Source organism: Bufo gargarizans, chromosome 3 (genome assembly GCF_014858855.1).
Source record: "Bufo gargarizans isolate SCDJY-AF-19 chromosome 3, ASM1485885v1, whole genome shotgun sequence".
In the NCBI taxonomy this organism is placed as follows: Eukaryota; Metazoa; Chordata; class Amphibia; order Anura; family Bufonidae; genus Bufo; species Bufo gargarizans.
This window is the reverse complement of record NC_058082.1, coordinates 247,571,518-247,589,303: the sequence shown is the minus strand read 5'-3', so window position 1 is coordinate 247,589,303 and position 17,786 is coordinate 247,571,518. Positions and strand designations below refer to the sequence as shown.

Genomic DNA, 17,786 nt, shown 5'->3' with positions numbered 1-17,786 from the left:
GCGCTCCATCCCTTCTGCTTGAGACATCACTGATCCGTTTCCCTCTGCCTGTGACATCACCAAGCTGCTGCATCCAAATCTCACGTGCTGAAGATTGCCAGTCTGCGCCTGCGTGAGGTTTGGATGCAGAGGCTTGGTGATGTCACAGGCAGAGGGAAAGGGATCAGTGATGTCGCAGGCAAAAGGGATGGAGTGCAAGATGGAAATGGGACTAAGAGTTGGGCACTTGGTGTCCGGATATGCACATCTAACAATCTTCATAATCTGTGGACCCGAAATGGTGATAAAAGTACCAAAGGTGTGGTTTGAACGAAAACAGTCCTTCAACATTAAATATAGGTGACAGGCCCCCTCTGGGGACCCTTACATCACTGACTCCTTATTTTTGACTCTACAGCTTCCTTTGGCAGGTGTTGGTAGAAAATGCACCCTTTAACCATATAATCGCCTGCAAAATTTGCCAGTGTAAAGGAGCCTTTAGTCATGTAGATTAGAGCCAGATTTTGCTAAGGGAGAAAAACATCCACCTAGCAATCTGTTGTCACTATCTTGCCTTATTCTATGGAAATGCATACTATCTAGTCATACTGAATATGGCAGAATACGTGCAGCCACTGAAGAGCCCCGTAAAGTGTATGTTGAACGTCCATATTGCTCACTTCGCATTGTTCACCCCCCATTCATTTTAGCCTCTTTGTCTCTCCTGCTCCCCAGAACTGCGGTGACAGAAGTGTTAATTAAGAGGTTAAAAGAAACTTCAGCTTCTATAGAAGCCTAATGCTACCCAGTGTGTGAACGCAGTGATTCCCAGACAGTTCTGCCAGGCCCAGCACTACAGGATAATGGGATCATTGTTCATTTTCCCCCTCCTCTTTCCCGCAGACCAGGAGGACATACCAGAGCAGCTTGAAAGTGACTTGTCTCGTCCATCTGGAGGCTCTGTCCATGACATTGGTGTCACTGCAGATGCACCAGTGGCAGCTCATTCAGTGCCTGACTCGTGTAAGTTAAGTGGTCGTCCCACTCGTACAATCTATCATGTATTCTATCAGCTTTTCTGCAGAATAATTATTTCTCTTTTAACCTTTCCAACCATTGTGCCGTGCCTACGCTCCTCATGTATTTCTGTCACATCGGGTTCATCACACAAAGTTCTAATAAAATATGTACTGTCGAGAGAACATAACAAGTATATTACATATCTCATGCTCCATTCCGTAATAATCCTGACCCTTTACTTCGCTTTCCATATGTAGATTCTGGAAAGCAAAACATTTTACAATCTCATGGTGGTACTGCAGATGAACCCTGAAACATTGCATGGGGCACTCTAAGTGGGTTTTCCAGAGTAGAATATTGTTAACTTATCCTCAGGATAGGTCATCAATATCTGATTAGTGGGGGTCCAACTCCTGGCACCCCCACCAATTAGATTGGGTTTTTTATTTAAATATTCCCCTCCCATATTGCTTGCAGATATCTCCGTGGCCATGGCTGAAATCAGTGAGGTCTATCGTCGGCTCTGAGAGGAGAGAAATATTCTACTGGGAGGGAGGTTGACTGTATAGCCATGTCATCTACGGGAAGTGAAAACTGCAGGATGATGAGGCATGGCCACACAATAAGGAGTCATGCGCGCGACTGTATATGTTTTGGGGTCTGGAACCGCGGATCCGCAAAACACGGATTCTTACTGTGAGCATGCAGCCTTTTTTTTTTTTTTTTTTCTTTCATCAGTTGAAATTGAAATATCCTATCCTTGTCTACTAAACAGAGAAGAAATCTTTTTTGTGGGACGATGTGGACCCATCGAAATGAATGGTTCTGCAGAAAATGCAGATCAGATGGCGACTGTTCCTGTGAAACGACCAAGGCAAATTCAGGATATCATTATGCAGAAAGAGAAGAAATGGCTCTTGCTTCATTAGAACACATTCCTCCTTACACACGAATGTGTCTTTTTTTTTTAGCAGCGTCCATATTGAATCAGACGTGTTCCCAGCTTTTTTTTGCTTACCTTTGACAATAAATTATCCATAACTAGCTGGATATTTATCATAATGCATATCAATGCATGTCATTTTAGAGGAGCCTAGATACCGGTGGTGGCAGGAAGGCATAGGCAGATTAGATAGGGAGGACCCCATCCTCGGCTACAAACGTGTTTGATTTTCATCTCTGTAATTCATTTTCTGCTTGTATAATTATGTTCTCCTACCATGGTGGGTGGTGAAAATATCTGCAAGTACTCGGATGTATTTGGGTGTAAAGCTAAAAATCGATGGCTTTAGCAAGGTTAATAATATTTCTGCTATACGTATGTACAAGAAGCAGTGTCCGGAGAGGACAGAACGCTCAAGTATATCATGCCCTAAGGATAAACCTTCATTTTATTTTTAGTCAGCAGCAGGGAGAAAAGTGAAAACTCAAACCAAGATTTGGACAGGAGTAAGAAGACAGACCCCCAGGAGCACGAGGAAGAATCAGACAGAGACTGCTCAGAAATACAAGAGAAGGCAGATCAGCAACCAGAGGTAATGCCATCAATCCCTTAGTGGGACACTAGAATAATGCTATTCCTGAAGCAGTGTCGATCTTTGTCACACTGGGAAGGTGATAAGATTGTCCTATCACATAACATGCCACGTTAACAACAGTTCAGCATTGACCTTAAAAGATTTTTTCTGATATTGTATTTACACCTATGGACATCATTGAGAGGGTTCCCTATGCTTCAGAAGCCTATCCTAAAAGCCAGAGGACCAAACTGCTGCAAAGAGCAGCTCCAACTCAGCGCGGCCATATTTTACTCTTGAATAGGGCCACATTTACACAAGAACATCAATGAAATAGGAGCAAGAGAAGAGCTCTCATTCTACTGCATGGGGCGTTATTTTTTTGTGTTGTTATTGGATTCCTTACATAGTTGACAAAAACCGTGGCTTGGTCCATAAGAATATGTATGGTAGGTATTGCTTCTAGGGGAGAATAGCTCCTTTCATATGGCCTAGTGTGGAACGTATGTGGCGGCAAAGAGGCCATACAACTCTGCAATAAGATGCTGTACAGGCTCTGCAGATGGGTCTGTGGAAACTTAGAGAAGCTGGAAGAACGAGAATCAGTGGATCACTAGGTTAGCTTAAAAGGGTTGTCCACTTTGTACATCATTTTCAGCAATGCCATATACTAATGTGTAAAGGCTCACAGCCATAGCCGTTTTCTGCTGTCTGCAAAACACGGATGCCGGCCGTGTGCCTTCTGCATTTTGAGGAACAGAAAGTCCCCCCCATAATAGAACAGTCCTATCCTTGTCCGTAATGTGGACAAGAATAGAGCGTGTTCTAAATTTTTGCGGATGGAACGTAATTAACAAACTGTTGTGGACAACACACGGCTAGCTATTTATCTCATGTTTATCTGCCTACCTATAAATAGTTATATGTAGATATAATTTGTAAATCTCATAGACCCATATTTTATTCACAATAGGTCACAGACTACATATCAGAAGGTAAAGTGAGAAATTTCATGAAAAAAAATTAACTCATTTAGAACTTGATGGCAGCAATGTATCTCAAAACAGTTGGGACAGGGCCGACAAAAGGCTGGACAAAGGACAGCTAGAGGAGCAATTTGCAACTTAGTCACATGACTGGGTATTAAAAAAAGCATGTTAGAGAGACTGAGTCTCTCAGAAGCAAAGATGGGCAGAGGTTCCCCAATCTGTGAAAAATGGTCTAAAAATTGTGAAACCATTTCAGAAAAATGTTCCTCTATGTAAAATTGTAAATACTTTGAATATCCTACCACCTACAGTACATAAAATCATCAAAAGATACAAAGAATCTGGAGAAATTCATGTGCGCAAGGAAGAAGCCTGATGGTCAGTATTGGATGCTTGTGACCTATAGGCCCTTAGACGGTACTACATTAAAACAGGCATGATTCTGTACTGGAAATCACTGCATGGGCTCAGGAACACTTCCACAAATCACTTTATGTGAACACAGTTCACCGTGCAATCCACAAATGCAAGTTGCAGTATCGGGCAAAGAAGAAGTCCTATGTCAACACGATCCAGAAACACCACCATCCTCTCTGGGACAAAACTCCATTTAAAATGGACTGAGGCAAAATGAAAAACTGTTCTGTGGTCTAATGAATCAAAATCTGAAAATTCTTTTTGGAAACCATAGATGCCGTGTGCTGTGGACTCAAGTGGAAAGGGACCATCCAGCTTAACAGCGCCTAAGGGATGGGCAATTTACACATCTGGAAAGTCACTGTCAATACTAGACAGTACATAGAGGTTTTAGAACAACATATGCTCCCATCCAGGTGTCTCCTTCAGGGAAGGCCTTACATATTTCAGTAAGACAATGCTAAACCGCATTCTGCATCCATCACAACAGCATGGATTTTCAGAAGAAGAGTCCAGGTGCTGAGTGCCTGCCTGCAGTCCAGACCATTCACCAATAAATAACATTTGGTGTATCGTGAAATGAAAAATCTGGCAACAAGACCCAGGACTTTTGAGTAGCTACAATCCTACATTAGACAAGATTGGGGCAGCCATCCTCTTCTAAAACTCCAGCAGTTGTCCTCCTCACATCCAGACATTTACAGACTGCTGTTAAAAGAAGAGGAGACACAATAGTAGACATGGTTCTGTCCCAACTTTTGTGTTGCTGCCATCAAGTTGTAAATTAGTTAATTTTTTTTATTAAATGGTAAAATGTCTCACTTTCAACATCTGATATGTGTTCTATGATCAATTGTGAATAAAATATGGGTCTGTCTATATCTATTCATCCATCCCCCCTCCCCACCGTTGTGTCCAGTGAGCATAGAGGAAGCTGGAGAACCTTTGTTAATACCTTCTGTAGCCTCTGACCACACAGTCACCCTCATACAAAGGAATGAGCAGCTTTAATTGTGTCTTGTGTTCTTATGCAAGAGCTATTATTGTGATGTCATGGAAAGCTGCGATGTCATTTACTCATTGGCATTTGCAGCTGACCAATGTGAAAAGAGTCCAAGGGGTAGTTCAGAGGTGTTGTCCTTTTATTTGTTTCCATCTACATTGGCATGAAAAAGTTTGGGCACCCCTGGTCAAAGTTACTGTTACTCACTTCGGCAGGTTGGACTGTAACAACTATAAGTCCCCTGCCCTTGGAAAACAAACATGCATGCTTAGCATAGGACTCAACTCTCTGGCCAGATCTCATTAACCTAATTTAGGTATGAATAAACTGAAATTACATTGGTTTCCATATTGTGGCTTCTCTTTTTAAGGCTTTTGCAGCAGAGCCTAAATTATTACATGACGTTCAAGAGGAAAGTGTAAAAGACAGTACCCCGGAATTAAATCCCTTGGACAGGTACATGCAGTTGCTCCTTCAGAACCGAAAAGATGAACCATCTGACAAGGTAAGTCATCACTAAGGCTACCAGATGCGGGTTTCAAAACGGAAAATCTGCGCATATTTCTGTGCGTTTTCACACCAAAACCACGTGCCAGTTGCAGTTTTTGGTGTGGATTGTCCGCAGATCTCAGCCATGCATTAAAGAGGGTGAAATCCACACCAAAATTTTAGAAAGCCCTGATGTGCTGGGGATTTAAAACTCTACATGTCAGGTCAATATCTGCACACAAAAAAAAAGCAAAATGTAGATGAGATTTGTGTAATCTCATCACTTTGCTGGTACTGTCTTACGCTGCAGTTTATCCGCGCGTAAGCTGCAATGTGTGCAGATGCCCTAATTTTCATGGTGTTCACTTATAGTGGAGATAGGATAACATACAGTGACAGATGAATCATTTCTAATGTTTATTTTAACGTTACACAAAGTCTGTGCTGGACAACAGTGTGTGGTTTTGCTTTGAACTCAGCCATTATCTTCCACTTGTGCCTTGGGGTTGGATGCGGTATACATCGCATTGCAGGGACTTCCTTCTCCGTGCAGATCTGAATTGTGCAACTGGGAAATAATGATACTGGTGATTGTATACTGGAAATATGACTCGTCCTGTGAATTTTTATATTGCGGTTTTGTTTTTAGGTTACTAAAGAAAACTTTGAAGACATGTCTGTAGAGGAGAAACTTTCTAATGAAAGGTGATCAATATTGAAAAGACAGAGCAATGAAAGAGATTTACATCTTCTGCTCAGTGCATGTAAACTTCCATATTTCTGGTTTTCTTTACCCTTTCTGCTAGTATTCTGGATGTACTCTCATTTTTCTCAACAAGAAATAGGAAAGGAACACTACTCATAAATATAACCATGGGACATGCACATCTTAGGCCATTTTCACATGAACTTACCGTATACAGTCCAGGAAACAAGTTCCTTGTGACCGCTAGATTTCCCAGACTGAACACTTCTGATGCTGTGTGTTCCTGCTTGACTGTGGGTCTTCTGTACTGACATAATGCCTTCAGTACAGCTCAGTAGATCCACAGCCAGGCAGGAACACACAGAATCATAAATCATTCTGATGCTCTGAGATCAGGCCCTAAGAGCAGTGTTAGGTCCAGGAAATACAGTCGCGTAGCTTGTTTCCTGGACTGAATACGCTCATGTGAAACTGGCCTTATTCTTTATTATTCCAACTCTGACATGTGCAGGCTACTTCTCAGCATAAGATCTTTAATGACCAGCCAGTCACAGAAGATATACAGAAAGTACTGTAGTTTGCATGTAGAACATGCACTGGTGTCAAAATTATTTTTTGGTAACACAAAAAGACTGCATAGCAGCTTGGCAACTGTAATATTGTAGGAATGTCATTCTTGCTCACTATAATGCATATATGGTTATTTTCAGTGTGTCATGTATGTTATTTGAATGGTTTAAACTTTTTTGTTGATATTTGTATATAAAGGCAGCAGCATGTCATAGAGCAGGAGGAGCTGAGCAGATTGAGATACACTGAATAGTTTCCCAGAAAACGACATATCAATCAGATCATCTGAATTTTGAAGCAAGAAGTTGAGAAGTCAATTGGATAGTGATTGACAACTCTCTATGTAGTCATATAGGGAAGTCTATTTGTCACTGTGTAGGACCGCCTGCTGGACTCCTAAGCTAAGAATGATCATGGATTAGAGATGAGTGAATTGATTCCATCTAAATTCATTTGTCTTATAAACAAGGCTTCTTCACCTGTGAGGGGCTGTCCCCGCTGGTGAAGAAGTTCCCACCTGCCACTAGATTGACATTTTAGCCTGGCCCTGACAATTTCTTGCCTGCGCCACTGCTTCGATTAGCAGGGCAAGGACAGAGGTTCTGCTTCAGACCAGGCACAGGTCACAAAGTTGAAGCAGAACTTCTATCCTTGCTCTACTAATCGGAGCAGCGGCACAGGCAAGAAATTGTCAGGGCCAGGCTAAATGTCCAGCCCTGTCAATCTAGTGGCAGATGGGAACTTCTTCACCAGCGGGGACAGCCCCTCAGGTGAAGTCCTGCTGATGAGACAAATCAATTTGCTCATCTTTATCATGGATATCAATAAATACATACAAATTGATACTGATTCAGTAACTACTTCGCATCCTGTTCAGCTTCTCCTGAGCTACAGCATGTCTGTAGATTAGATTGCATTTGCTGGCAGTATTCCAAATATCCATTTTATTTCTATATACAGTAAGAACCTCTGTGATAAGACCACCCCTGATCTAGATCTGATTTCCTGTGACCGATTTTCCATCTTGTGCCCTTCTTTACCTTTCTTCTTGTCTCGATATCCCAATTTCTCTTCCTAAAAGCTGCTCATCTTATGCATACTGCCCATCTTTTTGGACATGGCTAGCCCCCTAGCTGAGAACTTTTCAATGCAATTTTGGGAGGTTGTCTGAAGGAGACAGCACAGGTCTATAACAACACGATATGGACACCCTGATAAACATACTTCTGCTATAACTGTATATAGGTAGAATGCAGTCCTAATGCACAGGAATTTAGATGTGTGAAAATATCCCTTCCGTGTGTACGACTGATCTCCGCCATTCTTTTACCCCTCTGGCCAACTATTATCAACCTATAGATTTTCCAAGCTTTCACTTGGCAAATGATGAAATTCTGTCTAGAACTGTTGTGCACTCCGCCGCCCTGTGTATAAATGACCTAATTGTGAGGCTAACCATGCATCGCTCTGCCTATTAAGATAATTTCTCTTTTTTCAGTATCACAGCTCACTCCACTGGAGAAGCAGACGATGACTTCTGGTAAACAGTCATTTCCCCTCTCCAAGATGAATCCAAGTCCTTTGAATTTTGACACTAATCATTTGTGTGACCAGCACAGCATGTTTTTATTTGATGTGGAAATTTCATCAAAGGCCAATTTCTATAACGGAATTTGTTGAATATCTGAGTCTTTAACTCTTCTCCCTACGAACGACTTACCGTATTAGAATAGGACTCCAGAGAAATCATTCCCTACCATAGAAGGATTTGTTCTATATATCTTGGGCAATTTTAGGAATGTTGTGAATTATTTATGATCTACCATGTATTAGCATTACAAAGACTGGCCTATATACTTTGATCACATTGTTTGGAATGTGTGGACAGAAGCCATCTCGGGGCAGTATATATTTTTTTTCCACGTAAAATAAAATTTTATTTTTACGGAAAACAATGTCAGTTTGTTTCATTCTTAACTCAGGTTAATGTTTGCCAAGTGGGTTGTCCACTTTATATTCAGCTAAAAATACGGCTGCCAAATAAATGACTGAAAACAGGATGCCTGCTGGAATACCAAAAGCTTAAAGGGGTTTTTCAGTTTGCTTTAAAATAATTTATCTTCTGTTCTGGGCTATGATCAGATGACCATGTCCATGCTGCTCTCTTATTTCCTGTGCTGTTATGTCCATACAGTGGCAGTAATAGGGTATCTATGTTACTAGGTGGGTAAGTAGAGCTCTAAACAAGCTGGGCATTTTTAGGGGCAGTGTTGAAGATGTGGTAGAGAAAGGAGAAATGCGTCATGGGTTTGGTTAGATACAGCAACAGGAAATGCTACATCCAGGATGGAAACAAACCAGAGTGATCTGTTTACATGGTGAAAACTCGTCAGGAGAGTCCAAAACTGAAAAAAATAACATGGGGAAGATGTACATGAAGTAAAAAACTGCGTGCACATATCTGTAATAAATCATAGTAATCTTGGAAAACCCCTTTAAGGCCTTTTGCACACCAGAGCCATGGGCACCAGACATCTATTTTTAAAGTGGTTCTCTAGGATTTGTATATTGATGGCCGATCCTCAAGATAGGACATCAATATCAGATACACGGTCCTGCACAATTTAATCCATTCTTTATTGGACACAGTGGGTAACTGCAACGCTACTTCCACTGAAGTGAAAGAGCAGCTCTGTCCAAAACGATGAAGCCGTATCTGCAGTATGGCTACTCCCAAACAGATCCTCACCAATCAGCAGGATGATGGTGCTGTAGCCCTCTGTGTGCTGCTTTTTGAAAAATAGCTGTTGATTGGTGGCAGTCAACAAGTCAGTCTGATCTCACTATGATAGCCTATCCTAAGAATAGACCATCCATATGTGTTCCTGGAAAAGGTCCGGCACAACTCTAAGACCAGCCCCCTCCAATCATAAGGATAAAAAGACTGGTGGGAGTCTAAGAATTTGCAATCAGCAGAATGAATGTTGTGGCCCACGAGTGGACATCATCCCCCTTCATTGTTGACAAGTGAATGGGGCTGAGATGCAGTACCAGACACATCCGATCAGACAGCTGAGCACCACAGCACCTTGGTAGACTATAACATGTCCTGGACAACTACTTCAATGTTTAAAGCAATAAATTGTTATACAGAATGCACTACTAGATATCTTGTAAACAAGCATGGCCTCTATGCCACTGCATATTACACTTAAAAAATATCTGTTTTATCTATAAATGTTAATTATAAGTAATTATCAGTATGCACCCAAGGCTTCGGTCAGATTTCCAGATGCCCTTCCAGGAAATCTAGGGCATGTCAGTGAAGGTTCTCATTCATCGAGGTCATGGTGTATCAGTATTAATAAGTCAGAGCAACTGGAATTGTTGTATTTTTTTTTATTGAATACATTTTGCTAGTCATCTGAATTCAATTGGTACAAAAAAATCTCCAGCCTCAAATACCGGTGACTCGTGCTTCAGTTGGCATAATCTCTTTATCATAATCAACACAAGGTCATGGACCTTGTGAAGGTAAGGTTTTGATTAGAATTTGCATGACTGAAGTTATTAGGTGTGATTAAACTGCCTTGGGAGAGGTGTGAGAGAGCATTGTGTGTGGCAGACAGGAAAATCTAGGGCAAATGTATTTAATGTATGTTACTGAGGAAAAGTCAGCCATGTTAAGTCTGGTTTCAGATGCGCAAGTGTGGTCTGTAAAACACGCCACATGATGTCCGCATTTCCTGAACTGACTGCTGCTCGTCTGTGCCGAACTCACTGCATCGTAGTGATCCAAGATGCTGCGAGTTGCAGCCCAACTGCGGGTCTACTGTCCTGTACTCACAGCATTATTTTGAGTACAGGATAGAAAGGTTGGTGGTCGGGTTGGAACTTGCCTTACCGCATGACAGATCACCTATTTCTTTAATGGATACCTCTATATGGAATAGCTCAGTCTGCTGTGCTATTCCATTCAAAAGAAAAAGAAACCCATGTGGAGACTGTAAAATGGACACCAAAAGAACATTCTTTTGGCCGCGGTCAGTATAACTGTGGCCTGACCATATGTATTGGGAGCTTTCCTGTCGCATATGGTAAATGTACACTGCACAAAAGACCCTAAGCTTTACAAGTCTAGTACCATAAATACGTTGAAAAATAAAACATTAAATGACAGAACCAGGAGGTTTATCTACAAATATTTATTATAACACTTCGATATAACTACAGGAAGCCCTTGGCACTGATAGAAAATATTGAGTCACTGTTAGGTTACAAAAATTTATACATAGCAAAAGGTAAATGCTTTTTTACATAAAAATAATTACACTAAACAGGATCTTGAAAAGAAAACTTGAGTCAACTACACGGAATAGAAAAAAAAAAAATTAAGACATTGCCTTCGTTATCCGTACATTAGGACACTGGCTAGAACAATCACCTGCATTGCAGTAGAATTACGAGTTTTCCATGCATTGGCTTCAACAAAAAGCTAGGCTATTATGGTAATATTATTTTCTCTAAATACAATATACGCCTCAATTCTGAAATTGTCAAAAACAAAATGTCCTTTCAGGATTGGAACCAAACAAAATACCTGAACACTGTCTGTTAACATTTCAATCAACAATTAGTCACCTCTTTAGGTCAAGTAGACCGGACATTATTATCTTTATGTACCGTCTATAATTCACATTTGTATGTTTTTTTGTTGTTTTTTTTGTTTCTTTTCACTTTTTTTTTTTTTCCATATTTTTTGGAAGTGCAACTGTCAAAACAAAAATCACAATCAACTATAGAAATAGGAATGACCTACAACAACAATGTAATACTATATATTCAATGCATCACTGTCATTTTTGTTGATCATCATTACCTAACACTAACACTATTAATTAAGATGTGTTAACTTGGATCCATCATCTAAATACAAAATGCAGGCAGCCATTTCATTAGCTGTGCAGGTTTTCTCTCCACCAGTCCACCATTAAAACTAGGAATCCTACCAAGGTGTTCGTTCTTGTTTACATGACAAAGATACTAGCGCACTCTTCTGAAATTTTTTGGCCAATAATGAGATTGGATCACAGCCAATTGGGAATCTGTTTTGGCAAACTTATGGAAGAGAACTTAGACCTACAATCTGGTCAGGTGAATGAGGTAAAACCATGTTTCCAATGAATTGGTCGTCCCATTCTCCAGCTCACAAACTGGACGTCTCTGTGGTGTGTAGATGGTTGGTGCATTTATATATTTATAAAATGGAAAAAAAGAAAGGGAGAACGAAATGAAGAGAAGTGTCCCTGATGCCCAGTAGAGGTTTATAACACTTCAGCTCCTTTCTTGAGCATTCTGAAAGGTATTATATGTACAAATGTTTTTGGGCCACTGATTCATTTCAAAATGGCAACACTTTATAGAAATCTAACATGTACGTGAAATAATGGAAATTAACATAATAGACTTGATTTGGAACCAAGTATGAACCTGCTGCTTCTCTACATCTGACTCCCTCCATTTAGGAAATGGATATTCCACCGAAAGGAGGGAAAAAAAAAACACTTGAAACTTTATAAAGTGCTTCATTTTAAAATGCCTGAGATCACAAAGTATGGGGGGAAAGTAAGAACATTACTTGCTGCAGTTGTAAAACTGTATAATATAACTCCCGGTAGCTCGTTCAGGTTTCTTTTAATGGTACACATCTGCATTAATTGATTAATCTTAAAAGGCTACTCCTTTTCATGCGGTCATGCTTTTATGTGTACGAATTGAGCTGTTCTTTTGACCGTGACTGGATGTCTTGAAGTTCTTGCTCTTCTTTAGCTTTAATGTCTTGGTAGGCCTGCATTTTGCTCGCATCCTTTAAGTAGGCCCAATTAGAAGCCAGAATCATGAGGAAGTGGATCTGCAAGAGAAGGGTGAGCACGATGGCTAGTAAACGTGTCAAGAGGCAAAGCAAGCAGGTTATTGGAGTACTAATAAGTAGTAGTAGTTTAATAATAATAATACATGAGTTAATAGATTTAAAACCCTGTAGTGAACATTAATAACTTTATATTTAGGCATGCACTTGGTTTACGATGGATGGAAAAACAAAGGGTGAGGAAAGCAACTAAGGAAGTTAGGAAGCTAGGAGTGAAATGAATCTAGAGGAAATAGGTTTTGCCAGTTGGTTAAAGCAACAAACCCTCAAAACAAGTAGGATACAAATCATTTTATTTTGATGGTATGTAATAGGGATATTTTGTCAGACAGTCATGTACATAAGTGAGGGGGAACCTCAGTACATAGGAGAATAGAAATGGTGGAAGGCGCCTGAATTATTCTTAAATCAACCTGTGGAGGTAAAAATGTACACACAAAAGCATGCAGGCCACAAATTAGTGTTTATTGCCACTTTATTCAACTACAAAAATAGGTTATAAAAAATGAATTTATTGCTAGTGCTTATATTCTTCTTTCAAACTTCCATGTCATGTATCCAGTGATAATTAGGTCACACATTACTTCCTCCTCTGCTCTACTTCCTGCCACACATCACTTCCTTGTGTCGTCCTCGCTAGGCCAGCCAGGCCTCCATTATGATTGGTCTTGAATCTAGTGCTCAAGGGCCTATGAGCCTCACTTTTTTTATTTTATTTTTTGTCTGAGATCTGGCTAATAAATAATAATCTGTTACCAACATTTATTTCAACTGTACAAGTGCATTTTTCAAAATAAAAATAAAAAAGCGCATATGACTGATTTTGGGCAATTAAAGGCGTTATTAGTTAGTAATAGTTTGTACAAAAAAAAAAAATAGATATATTTCTATATATGTAGCTGTGGCAGTAACGAAGCTCCATCTGCCCTGATCATCCAATATCATGTGTATAAATGTACCGCACGTAGGAGACGTTGGACAAGCAGAGAAGGCACACGTTAGAGACATCATTCAACAGATGTCTAGTGAATGTGCTTTAAAGTAACAGAATTTAGCCAGATCTCATGGTTGTGTTTTACATACAATATATTTTTTAATATTACTCTATGATACTATTGAGTGACACTTGCTATATACAAAATGGAAAAAAAACATAATAAATCATAGAAAATTGTAAATGCTAGACTTGGTTTTAGTCCAGAGTGTCAGTGGTAGTTTAAGCTACAACAACGCAGTCTTTCTAACGCTGTGACTAAAACAGATTAGAATTTAGTGCAGCAATCCTCCCGACTCTTAAACTTCAAAACAGCATAGTTATAAGTGGTTGCCATCATGTAGATCAGCTGGTGGAAAAGAACAAAATAAAAAGGAGTGTAAGATATGGCACTGGAATGCCTCACGCAGCCTTGGAAATCACTCAGCCAAAGTCTCAATTTTATAAAGATCAGGGAAGATTGTGGTTAATGTCTACATGATAATCCCACCAGCTCTATCGAGGATTAAAGACCCACTCCAATAGCAATGTATCCTCCAATATGAATTTCTAGACAATGTGACTGACACGCTGAACTGTGGATTGTTTTTAGGGTTTGGGCTTAATATTCAATAGGTTACATAATTATTCATCGATCAGAGTCATGGATGATGTGCTATGTAAAATCATAGTGTATAGAAATTACAAGACAAGTCATTGACAAAAGAAAGACAATGGGAAGATTTTATATGGAAAAAGTGCAAACATTCAGATGTTTTTTTTCGATTTCGTCTCTAGTGATTTGATACCATAAATGCTATGGCAATTGATGCCGAACTGGATTCACAAGTGAAATATACATGAAAGTTAGCGTTTATGATGTATTAATCTATGTTTTGTCAGTTGACTATGTTATGTGTCTAGGGTATACTTAACCATGTTACTGTAGGGCAGCATATTGAATGATCGTTCAACCAATTTGAAATAAACTTGTTCTTCAAAGAGTAAACCTGGGTACACATGGGCCATTGACCTGCACTTGTTTATGGATGTGGAATATATCCACACATCTGAACTGGTCCTAACAAGGCACAACATGGGAACAATTACTTCCTACCCAAAAATGCATGGCTTGTACGTAGCAGTTCTTCAAAAAGTAGCTGAGCTACGCATCTAGCATGAGTTTTAGCGAACAGCATATGCATTTTCGGGCAGGAGTCATTTTTACGTGGTGCTCAGTTTCCAGTGAATTCACTCCATATGAACACAACACCTTAAACACTTCCAACACCAACATATACTGTATATGTGAGCGTAGAAAAGTCTTTAATCCGAAAATAACCAATGACATGTAATTTAGGAGTGCCAAAAACCAGAGATGTTCATTCATACTCACCAGTGCAATAACAGTGGCACCTGCCCCAGCACAGGCCACAATGAAAAGGTGGTAGGACATGTAGAACTGGAAAGAAAATGAAAAGAATAAGCATACAAAACATATTCCATATAAAGATAACCTTATATTAAGAAATAATTCAAGTGGAGCTAATGTTTTAAGGCATCAGATTATTTTATGCAAATAATAAGTCTTGCAATGCCATGATAGGTTTACTTTAATGGCATTGACCAGTTCATTAAGTGGGTTGGGTTAACACAGCCAGTCATTATAGGTCATTAGTAATCAATAAATCCCAGCAGTTGATTGAAGGCATGTTTTCCGAAACGCGTCCTGGTTGTAGGACATCTCTGGAATAAATTTATATCGCAAAGATACAGCTGCTGGGATTTATCAATTACTAATTGATTGTGGAGATTTCTCCTTCTTCCGTTCAGCGTGCACTAAGTGCTGACCAGCTTTACCATTTAGTCATTATAGGTAAGGCTAGCATTACTTACCAAAAACCTTTTTAGATCACCACTGATCCCCATTCTGCCCTGGTATGATTTTTTGTTCAGGCACAGATTCCTGACATTTATTTGTATTAAATGGTACAATTGTGAAAATGTTCCAGCTTTTACAGCATTGCACCTACTTGCCTACCTGGCCACCATTTTGCTCACTCATAGAAACAGACAGGTATCTTTAGACATGGGAAGAAGAAATGTCCTACTTGCACTGTTGGCCAGGCAGGGCACTACTTCATATGTACAGGCCGTGAAGAGAGGCTTATGGAGGAAGCTTTGTGCATGCACGACCACCACAAAGAGCAACACTGGTGAATGTGTCCATTTTGTAATTTGTGTGGGGGGAATATGATGTTTGTAGGATGTTTTAGGTTTTAAACAACCGAAAAAATTTTAAAAAAAATTCAGTAATGAAGTTCAATATAAATACCTCATTGGTACTGCATATGTTCCCCAATGCTGATCCACAAGCTTTTCCGGGCAAGGCATTCCATGGAATTATTCCTGTATAGAAATAGAATTACGTGAGTCTACTGCAGAAACTCTTCTCTACTTTTCATCCAGTGACGATTTGTTGAAGCAACATTAGTGAATTTTAAAAGGGCATCTGTCAGCAGATTTGTACCTATAAAAGTGGCTGTTTAACGCATCTGTGTTGGTCATATGTTCCCATATGCCCTTTCCCATTGCTGATAAAAATGATCTTTTAATATATGCATTTAATAGGCATCTAGGAGGAACGGGGGAGTCACCTTTATACCTGCAACAGCCGCGCCCTCTGAACTTTAAAAGGGGTTGTCCGGGTTCAGAACTGAACCCGGACATACCTCCATTTTCACCCCGGCAGCCCACCTGACGTGAGCATCGGAGCAGTCAATGCTCCGATGCTCTCCTTTTCCCTGCGCTAAATCGCGCAGGGCAAAGGCATTTTTTGGAGATCCGGCACCGGCACTGATGGGCGGGATTTAGCGCTGCCCTAGCCAGTAAAATGGCTAGGGCAGCGCTAAAGCCCGCCAATCAGAGCCGGTGATGAACCTGGACAACCCCTTTAATTGATAGGGCCAGGCAGGCGTGATGACGTTTTCACTGCCCGGCCCTGTCAATCAAAGTGCAGAGGGTGTGGCAGTTGCAGAGAGAGAAGAATCTAGGTGTAACAGCTATGCCCCTGTTGCTCCTAGAGGTGCATTTGCATATATTAAAACTTCATTTTTCTCAACAATGAGGGCACATATGAACATGGTACCAAGACAGATGCCTTAAGCTACCAAGCACACATGCAACAGGTCAGCCAGTTTCATGGGTACAAAGCTGCTGACAGACGCCCTTTAAGATCAGTTTTTCCTGGACTGTTCCTTTAATGCTATCTTCTTGTCAGCCCTCTCTCTAGATCTCTTACCAAGAAAAGATGCACCTTATGAGAGTTCTGAAAAGTTACTGTATTCTTGGAATTCCCATAGAAGGAATGGAAAGAGCATATGCTGCCACTTGTCCATTCACAACAGCTGTGATACAGGGCCCCAATCTTGAGACAGATGTGCGTCCATCCTTTGTGAAGATGTCATAAATGTCGAGATGGGAGTTCCTCTTCAAAATGAACCTGCATCTACCAGACATTTATGGCATATCCATTGGATATGCCATAAAAGTCAAAATAGAAACCAGTCTAACTACAAGGCTCTTACAAGAAGTTTCCCCACAGAGCCCAAGGGAAGACTAGAACATAAAATTAAAGCTAACATACCATACTGCCGGATGTCCACACAGATCTGTTCCGCTGTGGTAGTATAATTTACATTCAGTCCTTTGAGAACTTCGCAAGACGACCAGATGTTGTAAAACATGAAAACAGGAACTGCAGAAAAGCCGAATACTCCAAGCCAGGCCACCCCCAAGATGTAGGTAAGAAACACAAACTGATATAGGAAAACAAAGAGAAAATAGATTAACTAGTATTCTGATTAAAACACAAGCAACCGTCTATGCCACCCCAAATATTCCTGGCATATAGGACTAATTTTAATGTAACTATAGTATTTTTTGATAGCTTCTCTTTGGCGCACTATTTGTTCGCACTATTCTCATGGCTAGCCAAAAGTATATATATATGGTGGCTGATGGACCTGACTCGCATTTACTCCAGGGAGCTATACACGTGAAAGAAAAAAAAAGGTTTTACATGACATACCACAGAAACTAAATTAGTATAGTAAACATCAGCTTAAAGAAGTTGTTCATGGGATAAATATCAAAATCGCCGATCAGCTGTTTGAAGAGGTAGTGTCACTCGTA

At 40.2% G+C, this 17,786-nt stretch overlaps 2 protein-coding genes across 7 annotated transcripts in view; one reads left to right on the top strand and one right to left on the bottom strand.

Moving 5' to 3' along the window:
- The window catches only part of OFD1 (OFD1 centriole and centriolar satellite protein), a 46,987-nt gene extending 38,345 nt beyond the window's left edge, over window positions 1-8,642 (top strand). For both annotated transcript variants that reach the window (XM_044285126.1, XM_044285124.1), the window contains exons 19-23: window positions 883-1,002; window positions 2,401-2,534; window positions 5,296-5,430; window positions 6,064-6,119; window positions 8,189-8,642. In XM_044285126.1, coding sequence (XP_044141061.1) covers window positions 883-1,002; window positions 2,401-2,534; window positions 5,296-5,430; window positions 6,064-6,119; window positions 8,189-8,234 — 491 coding nt within the window. In that variant the 3' untranslated portion in view covers window positions 8,235-8,642. The remainder of the gene's footprint in view (window positions 1-882; window positions 1,003-2,400; window positions 2,535-5,295; window positions 5,431-6,063; window positions 6,120-8,188) is intronic.
- Window positions 8,643-10,880: 2,238 nt separating this feature from the next.
- The window catches only part of GPM6B (glycoprotein M6B), a 129,298-nt gene continuing 122,392 nt past the window's right edge, over window positions 10,881-17,786 (bottom strand). For 3 of the 5 annotated variants that reach the window (XM_044284826.1, XM_044284823.1, XM_044284825.1), the window contains 4 exons: window positions 17,239-17,410; window positions 15,928-16,001; window positions 14,989-15,054; window positions 10,881-12,601 (listed from right to left, as the gene is read on the bottom strand). In XM_044284826.1, coding sequence (XP_044140761.1) covers window positions 12,452-12,601; window positions 14,989-15,054; window positions 15,928-16,001; window positions 17,239-17,410 — 462 coding nt within the window. In that variant the 3' untranslated portion in view covers window positions 10,881-12,451. Of the gene's footprint in view, window positions 12,602-13,076; window positions 13,963-14,988; window positions 15,055-15,927; window positions 16,002-17,238; window positions 17,411-17,786 lie in introns of those variants that run through there. The other 2 variants (XM_044284824.1, XM_044284828.1) reach the window with 1 other exon arrangement.